Source organism: Neltuma alba, unplaced genomic scaffold, assembly GCF_004799145.2.
Source record: "Neltuma alba isolate B1F8T4 unplaced genomic scaffold, ASM479914v2 tig00002520_pilon, whole genome shotgun sequence".
In the NCBI taxonomy this organism is placed as follows: Eukaryota; Viridiplantae; Streptophyta; class Magnoliopsida; order Fabales; family Fabaceae; genus Neltuma; species Neltuma alba.
In genome coordinates, this window is record NW_021632895.1 from 24,161 (window position 1) to 40,387 (window position 16,227).

The 16,227-nt window shown below is 36.5% G+C and overlaps 2 protein-coding genes and 1 pseudogene across 2 annotated transcripts; all 3 read right to left on the bottom strand.

Annotated features, from left to right (window-relative positions):
- Positions 1–943: 943 nt before the first annotated feature.
- Positions 944–9,649, bottom strand: LOC114731039 (proteasome subunit alpha type-1-B). The gene is made up of 3 exons (XM_028918167.1): positions 9,639–9,649; positions 3,212–3,576; positions 944–1,782 (listed from the first exon to the last, which is right to left on the bottom strand). Exons 2-3 carry the CDS (start codon positions 3,560–3,562, stop codon positions 1,291–1,293), a joined length of 843 nt encoding a protein of 280 aa, XP_028774000.1. The 5' UTR covers positions 3,563–3,576; positions 9,639–9,649; the 3' UTR covers positions 944–1,290.
- On the bottom strand, positions 6,478–8,542 carry LOC114731020 (bifunctional dihydroflavonol 4-reductase/flavanone 4-reductase-like). The gene is given in 7 exon segments (XM_028918146.1): positions 6,478–7,078; positions 7,165–7,357; positions 7,449–7,563; positions 7,565–7,609; positions 7,707–7,898; positions 8,038–8,207; positions 8,300–8,542. Coding segments are annotated over 7 exon segments (1,023 nt in total). The 5' UTR covers positions 8,418–8,542; the 3' UTR covers positions 6,478–6,888.
- Positions 9,650–12,294: 2,645 nt separating the features above from the next.
- On the bottom strand, positions 12,295–14,955 carry LOC114731031 (bifunctional dihydroflavonol 4-reductase/flavanone 4-reductase-like; annotated as a pseudogene).
- Between the last annotated feature and the right edge of the window lie 1,272 nt (positions 14,956–16,227).

Sequence of the window (16,227 nt, forward strand, 5' to 3'; positions counted from 1 at the left end):
TCTCACGCTCGCATGCCAGAACCAGTTTAACGTTCTGCTGCATTGCCCTTGACTTCTTGTCATTTGCATGACTTAATCTCTAATTTCAGTCGATGGTTTTTCTAAAATCAAACGATAATGTTATATATTTAAATGAATGCCATGTCATTAATGCTTTCTTAATTCGTGAAAACCTAAAAAAATGTTTTACTTTCAAATATTTTTTAAATTATTAAGTCTAGAAGTTTCATAAATAATAAAATAGAAAAAAAAAGGACTGAATGGGAATTAACGAGTTCGAATAAATTTATTTCTTCTTGAAAATTTGATAGCCAAATAAAAAATAAATTAAGAAATTTCATGGAAAATAAATATATAAATATTAAATTAGCATGTATAAAAATGTAAATAAAATAATGAAACTTTACTAACCATCGCAATATTTGCGTTTCCCTATCAATTTAAATACAAATAAACGAAGTTGTAAATCAAATTCACAAAAGAACATGTACGGTACCTTTAGGTCAACAAAGCATAATTTTGTGGCAATGTTATGGCAAATCAAAATAATAATTCTAAAAATTTCTTGCCTTCAAAAAATTATTTAAAATAATGTTACATGCTTATAAATCTATAACTTACGTTTGTTGGGCAGCCTAAACCAATGCACTTTAACAATCAAATCCGCTTCACCCACAGCTGCGCTGATCACCCAATTAGGAAGGGAACCAAAATTGATGCTCCGAAAATTGGATGCCTTGAGGTTTTTTCATTAATCGCATTGTATTTACTATTTACTTATTTGATTATTTATGTTGTTACAATGAAAGAAGCAAACTCATTCATCAAGCAGCAAATGCCCTTGGAAGTATACCCCAGGCTCCAGCCACATCGAGGTAGATCGTTTTTCCGTTTTTATTTCATGAATGTGGGCATTGAAGTCCACTTTTAAAAGCAACGCACAAGAAAAAAACCGAGTCTCTCTCATACAACAATTTATAGCACATAGAAGAGATTACATTCGAATGAAAATTATCATAGCGCACACTTTTAAGTCTGGCCAACTTTTCTAAAATTCAGGATGTTACAACCAAAATACCGGGTTGCCTATCATTTTTTACCGCATACGTCATTGCATTATATCCTGTGGTATAACTTAGATCGCAGCTTTAAGTCCAACCGTTGGCATTATATCGTTTTCTATAACGCGCTGCTGTAAAAATTGCAGAAATAGAAAGGATTGAGGGGAAATAAACCGTCAAACTCCCATAATGACCACTGGTACCTAAGATGATAATGGTTTTTAAATCATCAAATATCCATTGGAGCAACACCCCCTTGCTCTGCCGCAGCACCCTGATCTGCACTAGAACCCTGATCGGCAGCAGCAGCCGGCTCAGGTGCTGGCTGAGGTTCAGCAGGAGGACTTTCTTCCTCTTTCACAATCTCAAAATCGTCGATCAACTTTTGTACAGTTTCTTGATCCAGTACGTGGAATGGCTCACCAACTCCAACCACAGCAATAGTACATATAGAACTCCTGAGTTTTTCCCCTTGTAATGTTTCCCTTGTAGCAATGAGAGCATCCTTGATCAGATCTTCCCTTGAGGAGCCCGTGAAGCTCTCAAATCTGCGTTCTAAATATGTCTTTGCAGCTTGTGAACGAGATCCGATTGCGAAAGCCTGATATTCAAAGTAGTTCCCACTGGGGCAGTTGTAATAGAGGTGAGCTCCAGATTCATCCAATCCTGCTACCAGGAGACCAACTCCATAAGGCCGTTTCCATGACCGTTGGGTGCAGACCTGCCACATAATTGCGCATCACAAACAACCGAAAGAACAAGAAATTACAAAGCTAGATATCACAGACCAGACCACTTTCAGGTCCATACAATCACATCCAAATAAATTCATAAACACTGCCGACAACTTTGGTGTTCAACAAAAGAAAATTATATATGCAGATTCATAATGTAGTTAGATCTAGTGACCAATGGTTACCCGATCCCCACCGAAGCTTTGCAGTTCAAATAGATTGACCTGTCTGACAAAGTTCTAAAATCTACGAAAGCTTTGGCTTAAAATGGACAACTTAATCATGATATGAACAGTCAAATCAGATAACAACTAAATTCGAATGTTTTGTTACGATTTTTTTAAACCACTAATTACACATGCGGAGATGGATCCAAGCAGTTGTTAAGCATCAAGGTACTTCCCTTTATAATAGAAACAATCCGGTCCATGGCCACAATTTCCTCTTTGTTTTTTAGTGGCCAGGGACAAAATTTCATTCACATAATCACCACACAGAATGGGAGGCCAATGACTGTGTGGTGCTGGTGCTAAACACACACGTAAATCTACAAAGGTGTACAGATCCCTTGCTCGAAATAAGGACTCCAGAGACACCAACGTAACAACATATCACGCGGGATACCAGCAGAAACAATTGGTTGTTGCTTTATAGTACTCTTCAGCATACTTGGAAAAAAATTGTTTAGCGCGAGAAATTTTACACCAACACTATAATCAACGTCAGGACTAGGAAAATAATTTGAAAATAAAACCAATAAGGAACTAAAAATGCGACTACACACTCCCATCCATCAGGTCTCTTTTATCCCCCAGGCAAACTAAGGCGGGCATCTTCTGGTTTCTGAATGCACCATATCCAGAAGTCCTGGAATTTTCAATTCCCTTTTTATTTTGTTATTTTAAGTGCGTTTGATCCTGAACACTATCACAATTTCCTCCAAGTAACCTAATTCCCAGATTTTTGAGAGTTTGCAATAATTGTTAGCTGATGTTCCACAGACGCATTGAAGACCGTCAGTCCTACCATTTCACCTCAGCTGCGCCTAGAAAACAAACACACCCCGGATACTAATCCTAATTCAAGCGCCTAACTGGATCATTTGGCCTTTCAAAATTCAAGGTGTGCAAGAAGTTCAGCGTGTGTTTTTTTCTTTTTTCAACCCAATTATATAGAACTCCCTCACTCCACCGAAGATATTGGCTCCAACATCTTAGAACTGCCTCTCATCCGATTAATTAGGAGGATAAAATGAAAGGGGGGCAAAACTGCAGCTCCAGCCCAAATCTAGGCCTAGTCTACCATTTTACTACAAACACTACCCCGACCCGCTCATTGAATTATACAAGAGTAAAGATAAAGCTTAAGGATGGGGCAAATTGGAAAGAAAGCAACGGATTATGGTGAGATACGGACCTGAGCCTTATCGGCGAGTTGAACGACGAGTCGACCGACGGGAAGCGGTGACTCGAAGGTGTAGGCGTAGTTGATGCACTCAGATCGCATGTAACGGGATAGAACTCGACCGTCGGCAGTGAGGCCAGCAATGGCAACTCCGATGTGGTCGTCGATCTTGAAGATCTTCTTCTGGTGGGAGGAAAGCTCGGAATTAGCCTTATTAACGCAAGCGAGGACAACGTGGGTCTTAGATCGGAGCCCTATCGCAGCGGACCCTTGTTTCACTGCCTCCATCGCGTATTCCACCTGGAACAGCCTCCCGGCTGGGCTCCATGTCGTCACGTCCGTGTCGTACTGGTTTCTGAACATCTTCTACGCTGCCGCTTCCGTCTTTCCAATTCGGCAAGGGTTTGCGGCTTCCGTTTTCCCACTCGAGTCCCCAGATACCATCCCAGAAGTGAGTTTTTCTTCTTCTTCAAGGCAATTTTTTTTTTTTACTCTCTCTTTCTTCTTTTGGTTTTCGTTTTCGTTTTCGTTTTCTTTTCTTTTCTTTTCTTTTTCCTTTTTCTTTTTCGCAAAATATTTTGTTCACAGCCTAAAAATGGATTCAGCCGTACTGAACTTTACTGGTGTTTATTTTTCCTTGAAACGTTGGCTTCATTCGTTTTTTTTATAAGGGTTAAGGTGCGTCCAGCACCTTGAACTATTTACCCAGGTGCGTTTAGTGGCCTAAAGTAATTTTGGATGCATCCAGTGTCCTAAACTAATTAAAATGGTGTGTCCACATCCCAAGCTAACAGAAATGTTATGTTTAACTGTTACTTTCCTGACTCAGCTTAAAGTTGACCCCAAATATTTTACATGGTAGACACATAGGCACCCGATGTGTATTATTCTTACTCAAAAATCAATTTATTTAGAAGAAGAGGAAGGAAATAAATTCAATTTTGAGTAAGAATAATACATATCAAATGTCTATATGTCTACCATTTAGAATATTTGGGGTCAACTTTAAGTTGAGTCAGAAAAGTAACAGTTAAACATAACATTTTTGTTAGCTTGGGATATAGACGCACCATTTTAATTAGTTTAGAACACTGGATGCACCCAAAATTATTTTAGACCACTAGACGCACCTGGATAAATAGTTCAGGGTGCTGGCGCACCTTACTTTTTTTTTAAAACCAAATACGAGCATACCAGCTTTCCGGGCTCTAATCTGCCCCAAAAAATGTCCGGGTTTGATGAAATGTTGGTGCCCTAGTACAGCACTACAGCCCCATTGGACCCTCTCGTCTTCTTTTTCCTCATCATTAAAAATAAAAAGTTAATATTTAATATCTTATGAAATTATGATTATAATAGGATTAATACAATTTTTAATCTCTAAAATTTAAAATAAGTATTTTTTGTTCTTGAAATTTGAAACCACATTTAACTTACAAAGATTAATATTTATAGACGAAATAAATTTTAATAATCAAACACTTGTTTCAAATTTCAAATACTGAAAATAAAATAAGTTCAAATTTTTAAACTAAAAATTGTATTAAGCCATTATAGTATTATATAAATAAAATTAAAATATTAAAAGTTGATTTGTACAGTTGACAATTATTTGCTACATAATAAAAATAGAAAAAATATTAAATTTTAACCATTCTTTTTTTAAAAAAATTTAATGGTGGGAACAAAATGAAGAGAATGAAGGAAGAAAGTAAAACGGGAATATCCAATATCCAAATTTAATACAACCACGTTATGTTTCTAGCCCAATAAATGAATGAATAGATGTCGAAGTGCTGGCATAAGGCTGGGCCTAAACTTAATTTTTATGGGATGTCAACACGACAAAGTCATTTTAAGATTTGTTTAGAATAGTTTATAAATAATTTTTTAAACGTGATTTATAGAATATAAGATAAGTATGTAAAAAAAATTTTTATGTCAACTTACATAAAAATACTTATAAATACTTTTGGAATGTTAGTCCAAACAAGACCTTAATCTATGTCGTATAAGCTATAGCATCAAAGTGAACTTAGTCTGACGGGGAGCTCAAGCCATTTAAGCCCCGCAAGCCATTATTGCGAGAGCTAAACTGAATTCATAAATTCAATTCCAACAAAATAATAGAACTATAATTAGTTTAAAAAGAAAGGGTAAATTATAAAACGATTTTTTTTTTTTTGGCCTGGATTATAAAACGATTGGCTTGTTGGTCTGACCGTCCAATTATATAACAATTGGCTTGTTGGTTTGACCGTCCAATTGAGACAAAACAGCATCAATTTTTAGGATAACTTTGTTCAGTAGTCTAATGTTACTTATCTGGTAAAAAAAATGTTACTTAAATATTATCCTTGCACAAAACAAATCATTATTCACGTTCCCAGCAAACCAATAATAACTGCACAATTATTTGATATTCGGTTTATTACGTCATAACATGCAATTGAACTTGGAACGCTTAAGGTCAAAGAAAAAAAATTAGAACAGTAAAAAAGTTTGAAGATTGAAATTTAGAAAAAAAGTTTAAAATTACTAAATCATAAATCAGGTTTAATAACAATGTTGTAACAGGTTTTGAAATTAGACTTACAAAAAACAACACATTTTTGCAAAATCTTATTTTTTGAGATTTAACAATTTCAATTTTTTTGGGGATTCTCTCTTGAAATTTTCAATTTTAGATATCGATTTATAATTTATTTACGCAATTGGTTTTTTTATATTATTATTTTTGAATAACTTAAAGTTTCAAATTATTAACTCCCCCCCCCCCCCCCACATACACACTTAATTTACCTTATAGCAGGATCGTCACCCATACTTTTTCTTTCCAATGAATCAAAATCTCAAAGTGAACTTAAAACTATTTTATTTGTAAGCTTGTTACTCCTTCCGTTCCTTATTATAAAAGACATTTGATGCTTATGGCATGTTCTTATATAAAGACATTTACAAGTTGTCTCTATTTTTTGGGTTGATTTATTATTTTACCCATATTTATTATCTCCAACTCACCATCTCTCTCCTCCCACTTCTCTTTTTTTTAATAATTTAATTGTTCTCTCTCATGCTCTCTCTCCTTATTAATGAGGGTATTTTTGGAAAAAAATTATACTTTTTACACATTAATTGTTCTTAACTAATTTTAACTGGTTTTTTTATCAACGTATTTCGGTTATTTGTCTCTTATAATAAGGAACGGAAGGAGTAGTTAAAAATTTTAAAAAGCTTTTTTTTCCAAAGGCATCGTGAAACTGGGACTTCATCTTATCTTTCTGCACGAAAGTTTCATTAGAAGGTTTAATAATTAATGCTGATCTCAATGGCAGCATGTAAAGTACAACTAAAATCTCATATCACTATCAGTCTGGTTTTCTTGAAGCCAATCCTTCTCGAGTATCAACTTCAAGATCTAATTTCACATTACAGAGCGACATTAACTAGCGACACAAACCCAAGGAAAGCTCCGAAGAGTAAAGTTGAGCAAGAGAAGCACACAAACTTGCATTAATGTGGAACGAATCCAAGCTTTGGATAAAAAAGCATTAAATGACAGCTGCATCCCGCCGTAGACAAATATTATATCCAGAACCCATATATATCCCAAGCCATAATTGAGAACACCAGAAACTAATAACAGAAGAGGCAAAGCTGCTATGGCGAATGCGAGGACGCATCCCAAATCATTTCGGATCAGTGGTGCCATTGACAGGGGTTTCTACAGCAGGCTTGGGAAGAAGTCCTTTTTCTCTGCAAGTATCAACAGCTGCAGTGAACATGTCCTCCAAGCTGTATTTAAATTGGAACCCCAAATCCTTTATCTTCTTGGAAGAAAAACGAATAATCTCCAACTCATCTGGGATATCCTTAAACCTACAAAATGTTTCACGTTGATTCATTAACTCACTCATGTAAACGAGTTTAAGTATTAAGGAAAAGAATTTGGGAAATGGCCATACTTGGTGGGGATATTGTATTCGGGGTATTTTTGACTGAGCATTCTTGCAATGTCATGAATGGTGGCATCATGGGAAGAGCACATGTATCTTCCTTTTGCTTCAGGATGCTCCAACAAGAATATGTGACCCATGCAGAGGTCATCCAAATGAACAAATTGGCCCTGCTTTATGATTGAATAGTGTGCTTCATTCCCTACGATTAGAGCCCATTGAGTTAAAATATGCACAATAAGTGATGATGGGGTTGAAATTGAAGGGCATATATAATATTAATATGTATATACCAGTGATGAGAGAAAGGCCGGTAATAAGACTAGGAGGCATTGAATCCATGAGAAAGGGGCCAACCACAAGAGGAGGAATGATGGAGATGAAATCCATGTTATTCTCTTGGGCAAATGTTCCATGCCTCTTGCTCTGCCAGTGTTTTTGAAACAAAATACATCTGCAAAATATTCAGTTCGTTATGTATATATGCGTGGGATTACTCATCTCGCATATGTCCAAAAGGGAAGTGGAGAAATAAGAGAAAGCACACTAACCCAGCCAGTCATCTTCACTCTGCGACAGAACTCGACATCACTCCAACATGTCTCATCGAACACAGGTTTTTGGTGCTCTGTGACATCAACAGTTCCGGCGGAGGATGTGAATATCAATTTTCTAGTTTTGGCTTTGAGGCATGCCTTCATGATGCTTAATAAACCATTGATCGTTGGTTTTATCACTTCGTTCTACAACATCCCAATCAAAAACTTGTTTAATCATATGATATAATTAGTGATGATTGAGATCAAGTCATTCATGTGCAGCAGGACATAATTGAATGCCTTGTGTGTTCTGCTTGTTGCTGAAAGCACAGAGTGTATATACCTCAGGATCCTTGGATTCGAAATCCATAGGGGTGGCGACATGGAAAACTGCAGTGCAGCCATTGATGGCCTCGTCGAAACTTCCCTCGTGGGCGAGATCGGCCTTCCACAGAGTCAGGTGCGTATCGGCTTTCGGCAGTTGCAGCAAATGCTTCACCTTCTTCATGTTAGCTGCAAATGAAATCAGATGAGCAAAGACAAGTGTGATACATGATTGGTGAATGAAAACAAAGAAGAAGAAGAAAGAGGGGTTGGAATGGAACCAGGGTCGCGCACGGTAGCTCGAACAGTGTAGCCGCGCTCCAGGAGTCTCATGACGAGCCATGAACCGATGAAGCCGGAAGCCCCGGTGACACAAACAGTCTCAGACACTGACCCCATGATTCTCTCTCAGTCGGGCTCTTTCGGTTATTGTGAGGGAATTAAGAAGAGGGAGGAGCACTGTAGTGTAAAGGGCAACTGGGGCGAAAAGTCAATTGAAGTTTGAGGATGACAGATGTGCGTGTGGTGTTGTGCGTGTATACATATATTGGAGGCTTGATTTTATAGAGGTGGCCGGAGCTGCTGTAGGGTCAAGAAGTGAAGTTGTGGAGCAGAATAGATGACCAAAACTAATGGTGCACAACGTGATCACCAGAGGGTCGTGTTAGGTGCCTCTCTGCTGACTGACTTGCAGTTAATTTCCTTCTCCCTCTACTTAGCCCTCTTTTATTAAGGCTCTGTTTGATAGCACCCCAAACCATGGTTTGGGGACCCAAACCATGGTTTGGGGAAAATGCTACCAGCCTCTCCAAAAACCAAAACCATGGTTTTGACTCCAAACCATGTTTTAGAAAAAGCAAAATTTTTTGGCTTTTGGAGAAAAAAGGAGAGTGTGAGGGCCTATATAATATGTATCTTGTTATTTTTTTTATAAACATATTTTTATAAATATATTTAATCTTATATTTTATAAATATATAGAGACATTAATTATTTATTAATTATATTATCTATGTATTATTATTATGTTGGTAAAAAACATATTATTAACATTTTATTTCTCAAATTAAAATATATCATAAATCTATTTTTTCTGTAATTATCATATTAACTTATGTCTTTTTTAGTAATTTGTATATATAAAACTACTTCTGATAACATATCCAAACCCTCTCACTTCTCAGAATCACTTTTTACAAATCTATTCTTCACAGAATCTATTTTTCCAGAATCTATTCTCCAGAATCACTTTTTCAAACGCACGGTTTGGTTTCATCCAAACACCTAAAGTTTTATCGATTAGTAGATTCAGGCTGCCTCTTTAATTTATTTGTGAATCATCCATCTTAGTTTATACTGTCCGTATTATTCTGCACATATAAAGACTCAAATAATTAATCATGCGTCGGTTCTTCCCCTTTTAGCCATTAGGCAGGGAGGTGTTTCTAGAAGATATGTGAGGATAATTGCGATTTGAGAAGGGCTGAATTCTGGATATCAGCAGTCCGTTTGGTACGAAAGAAATGAAAAATTTTCATAAGCTCAATTTAAAAAATTTAAAAAATAGAATTTAAAACTTTTAATTAATGTTTATTATTATTTTATATTACTTTTTGTTACAATTTTAAAGATCCGCTTTTTTATTTTTTTTAAATAAAAACTCATTAAATTTTCTTCTCTTTTCCCTTCCTCCATTTCTCTCTTAACGACAAACGGTACCGAAAGAAGGCGGAATGGAAGGTAAAGTTTTATAGATGAAACCGAGAGACGGGGGAATGTTGTGGGGAAGAGATGGACGGCCACCAATAATAGTCCACCGCTATTATTATATCTCATGTGGATCTATTTGTCTCCTGCTCACTGAGCTTTGCTATTTAGACAAAATTAACAAGGATAACTGTCCACGATATAAATAGAACCCTAAATTTTTAAAGAATAGATTTTATTAAAGAATCAAAAATTGTTCAAAAATTAAATGGTCAGAATTGTTACATCCACTTTATAAATTATCAATGATTATTAGTCTTATTCATGTTTGCTGAACTATAAATTTAAAATTTTTTATAATAATAAAATATCAAGGCCATTGTAATTTTATGTTTATCATATCCCTGCCCTCCATCATCCCGGTCTAAGGGATTTGGTTATTAGATTGGGCTGAAATGTAAAGGAAAGGGCCCCTCCGGCCTTTTTGTATAATCATTTTTTTGTCTGATATTAATTGTGGACACATATTAGATTCCGCACTGATATCAAAGACACTCGTTGCCATGCGATTGCAAAATTGGACCGCAAGCCTGTAAAAGTGGGCCCAATTAAAACTTGTTGATTCCTTTTTTTGCCACCATGAGAAAATTTATTGCACCAAAGCAGAACTGGAATAACCGCTATAGAGCTTTTTTTTTTTGGGTACAAGTGAAGGCTATAAGCCCAAATTAGGAACTATCAGGATTAGATCCTGTACAATCATGATCCGCTAAAGTTCGTAAGTTCTCAGGACAAGTATCCCAATATGCAGAAAGAGAAATACCCATCTTTGCAAGCCCGTCCGCCACTTTGTTCCTTTCTCTTTGATACATGTTTCAGCACAACTTGCCAGTTGAATCTCAGTAGCTCACGGATCCTGACAAGAACAAGACTTCCATATTGTGTCTCCTCTTTTCTCATAACGCTATAGAGCATTTTTTTTTTTTTCGGTTGCCCACCCAATTCACCGGAACTTTGCTTCGACTACATCTGAATCCGACCCGCATCGCGCATCTGGCTTGTGGTGGGTTGATCTCTCCCAATGGGGATTTCTGCATATGCTAAGACTCGAACTCAAGATCTTGCTTAAGGGTACCAAGCTGCTTACCACTTGAACCAACCCCGTTAGTACACTATAGAGCATGTTGCGGACAATTAAAACAGTAAAAAAGGAGCACATTACAGTGGCCCAAACCGAATGCAATAACAGTGGGCCCACAAGAGAAGTAAATAAAAGTGGGTAAAATACCCCATGCGGGAGGTACAGCAAAAGTTTGGATGCCTGAGCTAGTGAGCTGGAACAAAGCAAAAGTAAAACTCTCATTCATTTTGCCCACTCCTTCTTCGGGCTATGGTAGCTGACGAGTCTTTAGGAATTCCTTCCCCTTCTTAAATTGTTAAGTTGCGCTTTGCCCCTCTCTTATACCCAAAAAAAAAAAAACTGTCTCATTCATATCATGACCTGCCCATTCCAAAGCATACAATATCTTCCATAGCATCTTCAACCAAGCCGTTTTACCCGCTTGTTATCTCAACACTAATAAATAATAATAATACTCTTTTAATTCTAAATATAAAACTCACTTTGTAGTATAATTTACCTCAAACATTGCACAAAGAAAAAGTCAACAAATATTTCGAAATTCCTGGTCACCGATCCGATAACGCCATGGCTTTGCGACATAATAGACAAAACCCTCTGTAGTAATTAGTTCAAAACGAATACTTGCGTATTTGAGGCAATAATTACTACCTTCGGTCCTAATTATAAGGGCTAGTTGGGCTAATTTAAGAATATTAACAAAATAAGTTAATTAATTATTATTAGTCATAAATAAATGTTGTCTTTTCTAAAACATCTTGCTAACCAAGTGTATTGGCTATAACTATCATTACTAAAATACTATCTTGGAAAAAATATATAAATATGAGAGATATAATGGATTAGGAGTCTTATATTTAGGATCAAAATAAAAATCAGAAGAGGTCATATTTAATTCCACATGTCATCATTTGACGAATAAAAGAAAAGATGAATGACGACAAAACACGTCCTACGGGCAATCGTGTGCAGGCGCATCTACCAAACTGCTTATTATTCTCCTCTCTAAGCGGACTTCTAATGATACTCACACCTCCCTTCCTATTATGTGGGCCGTACACTCGGGTCCATTCCCTTTCGTAGGCAATCGTGTGTTTGGTATATGCGTATGCGTCAGTACGTTGACATATTCGAAGTTCAAAAATCAAAATTGAATTTCTCATTCATGCGCACATAGCGATACCGGCAATTAGCAGAGCTAAGAAAATCTCCTCAGATTAAAACTGAGTAAGCGGAAGATATGACCTTGCATTAAATAATTGAGAACAAAGTCAAAGCTTTAATTTAGACGATAAAGTATTGAACCTCCTCCAAAGGCAACTTTATTTCCCAAACGAACTCTTATTTGCAGTACTCATATGTTTCCCAATTCATCATTTAACATACCAAAAACTAGATAGAGAGCCAAGACAATGGCTGACACGAGGGCGCGCACAGATATGTATATAGATCATATTTTTATTTTCGATTAGTGGTGCCATTAATTAACACGAGTTTTTGTTGGTTCCGAAAGAAGTCCTTTCTCTCTGCATGTATCAACAGATGCGGTGAGCATGTCCTCTAAGCTGTACTTGAATTGGAACCCTAAATCTTTGATCTTCTTAGATGAGAAGTGCACAGGCTCCAAGTCATCTGGAATATTGTTAAACCTATATAAACAAAATCATGAATCATGTTTATGGCAAGTAGTCCACCATGCATTCACTCCTTCATGTAAAAGAGTTCTTAATGTTGATGGCAATGAATAAGTAAACAGAAGGGAAGGGTATACTTGGTGGGGACATTGTACTCAGGATATTTTTGATTGAGAATTCTTGCAACGTCATGAATGTTGGCATCATGGGAAGAGCATATGTATCTGCCTTCTGCCGCAGGATGCTCTAACAAGAATATGTGACCCATGCAGAGATCATCTAAGTGAACATATTGGCACTGCTTTATGATTGAATAATGGGCTTCATTCCCTGCGATTACAACATTTAAATCAAAGGGCATATGATGAACGAGAAGAGAGACGAAATTAAAAGACACGATGATGGTAATAACGCACCAGTAATGGGAGAAAGAGCAGTGATAAGACTGGGAGGCATTGGATCTATGAGGAAGGGACCAACCACAAGCGTAGGGATTACAGTGATGAAATCCATGTTATGTTGTTTGGCAAATTTCCATGCCTCCTGCTCTGCCAACGTTTTTGAAACGAAATACATCTGCAAAATATTTGGTTTTGTGAATGTCTGAGATTACTTGTCCCTCTTATGTAGGGAATTGATCCCAGAAACAAATGCCGAGCAGAGAAAGAGAGAAAGCAAGCTACTAACCCACCCACCGGTCATCTTTTCTCTGCGACAAAACTCAACATCGCTCCAGCAAGTCTCGTCGAACACTGGTCTTTGATGCTCGACGACGTTGACGGTTCGCGGCAGAGGATGTGAATATCAATCTTCTCACGGTGTTGGCCTTGACGCATGCTTTCATGATATCCAATAAGCCATTGATGGTTGGTTTTATCACTTCATTCTATACAAAAATGTGTCCCAGTCATAATCAAATATTTTAGCATTTAATATGAACATATTTGACCAAGTCACCCAAGTAGGCACGTCACCTGAATGCTCGTGTGCTTATTGCCAAGTCATTCAACTACGAACGTGTGTTCACTAATTAAAGAAACACAATGCAGTATTCTGCAAAATTCTACCGTTAATATATTATTTTATTTTTTTTTTCAATTCTGTCCTTTTTTTTTCTTTTTGGCTTTTTTGTTACGTACATCAGATCCTATCAAGATTTGGAATTTTTCGCATCCAACACAATATCTTAATTTCTTAATTTTTCCATATCCCAACATCTCTTTATTTCTTCATCTAAATCTAATCCATAGAATGTTAGGAAATAAATTTTCTGAATATCAGCCTCAATTAAATGAGGGCTTTTTTTTTTTTTAAGCATGAAGTCAAATAAGCACTTTATGAATCAAAAAGATAACGTGCGAGCCATGCATATTCTGCACGCGTGCTATTTAAATTGCATTTACAAAGGACTGATACGGTAAGATGCTAATCTGCTGACTTTTCAAAACTCATATCAGCTCAATTATTGAGTTTTAAACTGGCCTTAATCCGTTGCCGAAAACGTTAAGTAATACACCAACGCAGATTTAGATTTTTTTTAAAGAAAAATAATTTGAATTTACATCAAACCAAATTAATTATTGAAAAAAAATCAATAATCACACAGAAAATAGTAAATAGAACGACACATTACGGATTTTATGTTACATAAAACAAACATTCGATGGGCTGCTTTTCTCTGTCCAATCAAAATATATCAGTGCGTGAGAGAGAGCGAGAAATAAAATGTACAGAAAATCTCACATTATAAACCATAAACAAAGATGATTTATTTTCAAGTTTCAACACGTCATGCAAGACACGTGAAACGGACCTAGTACCGTGAGTCTGGGTTGAAGTTGGCTAAGTTATGTTTGCAGCAATACAGAGAGAACTCAAAAGCCACACCAAAGAACGAGAAACGGAAGGAGAGAGATGGTGACGTGGATATTCGGGGGAAAGAATTTTGAACGAAAAGGCCATGCATGAATGGTTGAACTGGTCATTATAAAGAGGAAAAAGGCAGAATGGAGAATCTGTTCACTCTCGCGTGTGTTTGTGCATATATAACATATATGTAGAAGAAGGATGTGCGTGTACATATACCTCAGGATCCTTGGAATCGAAATCCATAGGGGTGGCGACATGAAAACTGCAGTGCAGCCATTGATGGCGTCGTCGAACTCCCTCGTGGGCAGATCGGCCTTCCACAGAGTCAGGTGCGTATCGGCTTTCGGCAGTTGCAGCAAATGCTTCACCTTCTTCATGTTAGCTGCAAAATGAAATCAAATAAGTAAAGACCAGTGTTATACGTGATTGGTGAATGAATAACGAAGAAGAAGAGGGTTGGAATGAAACCAGGGTCGCGCACGGTAGCTCGAACAGCGTAGCCGCGCTCCAGGAGTCTCATGACGAGCCATGAACCGACGAAGCCGGCAGCCCCGGTGACACAGACAGTCTTAGACACTGAACCCATGACTCTCTCTCGTCGTTGTCTCTTTGGGCTAGTAGGAGAAAACTTGTAGAAGGAAGCGGAATGAACATATATAAATGGGAATAAGGATAAAGGAGCGGCGTTATAGTGGAGGAATAATTAATAATCAAAGTGAAGGGTGATTCCTCATGAGGATGAAAGATATATAATTGCACGGGAAGAGAAGAATGAAAGGGAGGGAGAGGCCGAAGGTGGCAGATTCTTATAGAGGGCGGGGTTGTGTATGTGATGGGCAGTGCAAGTCTGCTTGTGCTTGTACTTTTTCTCTTCTATATATATAGCCTCAGGCTGCCTCTTTATTTTATTTTGTTTTATTTGTAAATCTTATGTTAATTTTGTTTTAATCAAATAAATTTGTATGTTATTACTCTCCAAACATAAAGGATTCGAAAATCAGGCGTTTGATTCGCCGTTTATGAAATGCTACTTTTGGATTAAAAACGTGCAGTTGTTACTATGTATCGTTTTTTGTCAAATCAAAGTCTTGAAAATCCAGATTCTTTCAACTATGATGAGTCATTGAAATTCAATATCAAAGATCATTATGTCATTCAAGAATGATGAGAGAGAGAAAAAATGGAAAGAGTGGCTGAATAGCCATTAAGGCACGGAGCTTCTTTTAGAAGACATTGTAGGATGATTGCAAAGAGTTGAAATCCGTGTATTTGGAAGTTGGAATGGAAGGTGCAATTTGTTTAGGTGAGATTGAGAAACGTGGGATGTTTTGTCCGAAAGAGGTAGATGTCCATTTAGGTCATGTTTTATAGGATGAAGTCATTTTTTAAGGAAATCAAAAAAGGAAAAAAGAGGGAGAAGATAAGTTTTCATGAAGTGCGGTTAATTTTTGGGTTTGGTTGCACGGCAAAATAAGATGCCTCGAAATGTGGAAAATTATTCTGATGATGCCAAATTCAAAATTAAATTACCGCATCTTGGAAAAAAAAATTAGTTCTCTAGAATACTTGGATATACCGGATGACATCACAATAGTATTACCTCAGGTCTTTAATATAAAACTTATTTCACTTTTATTTAGTCTTAAATATAATACCTTAATCTATTTTAATCTTTTATATTTATCTAGATTTTTTCAAGGTATCATTTTTAATATAATAGTTCTAACCAATACATTTGATTAATAAGGATATTTACAAAAAACATACTTATTTATTACTAATAACTTATTTAATTTATTTTTTAACTTATTTAATCATTCAATTAATTTTATATTTAGGATCGAAGGTACTACTAAAC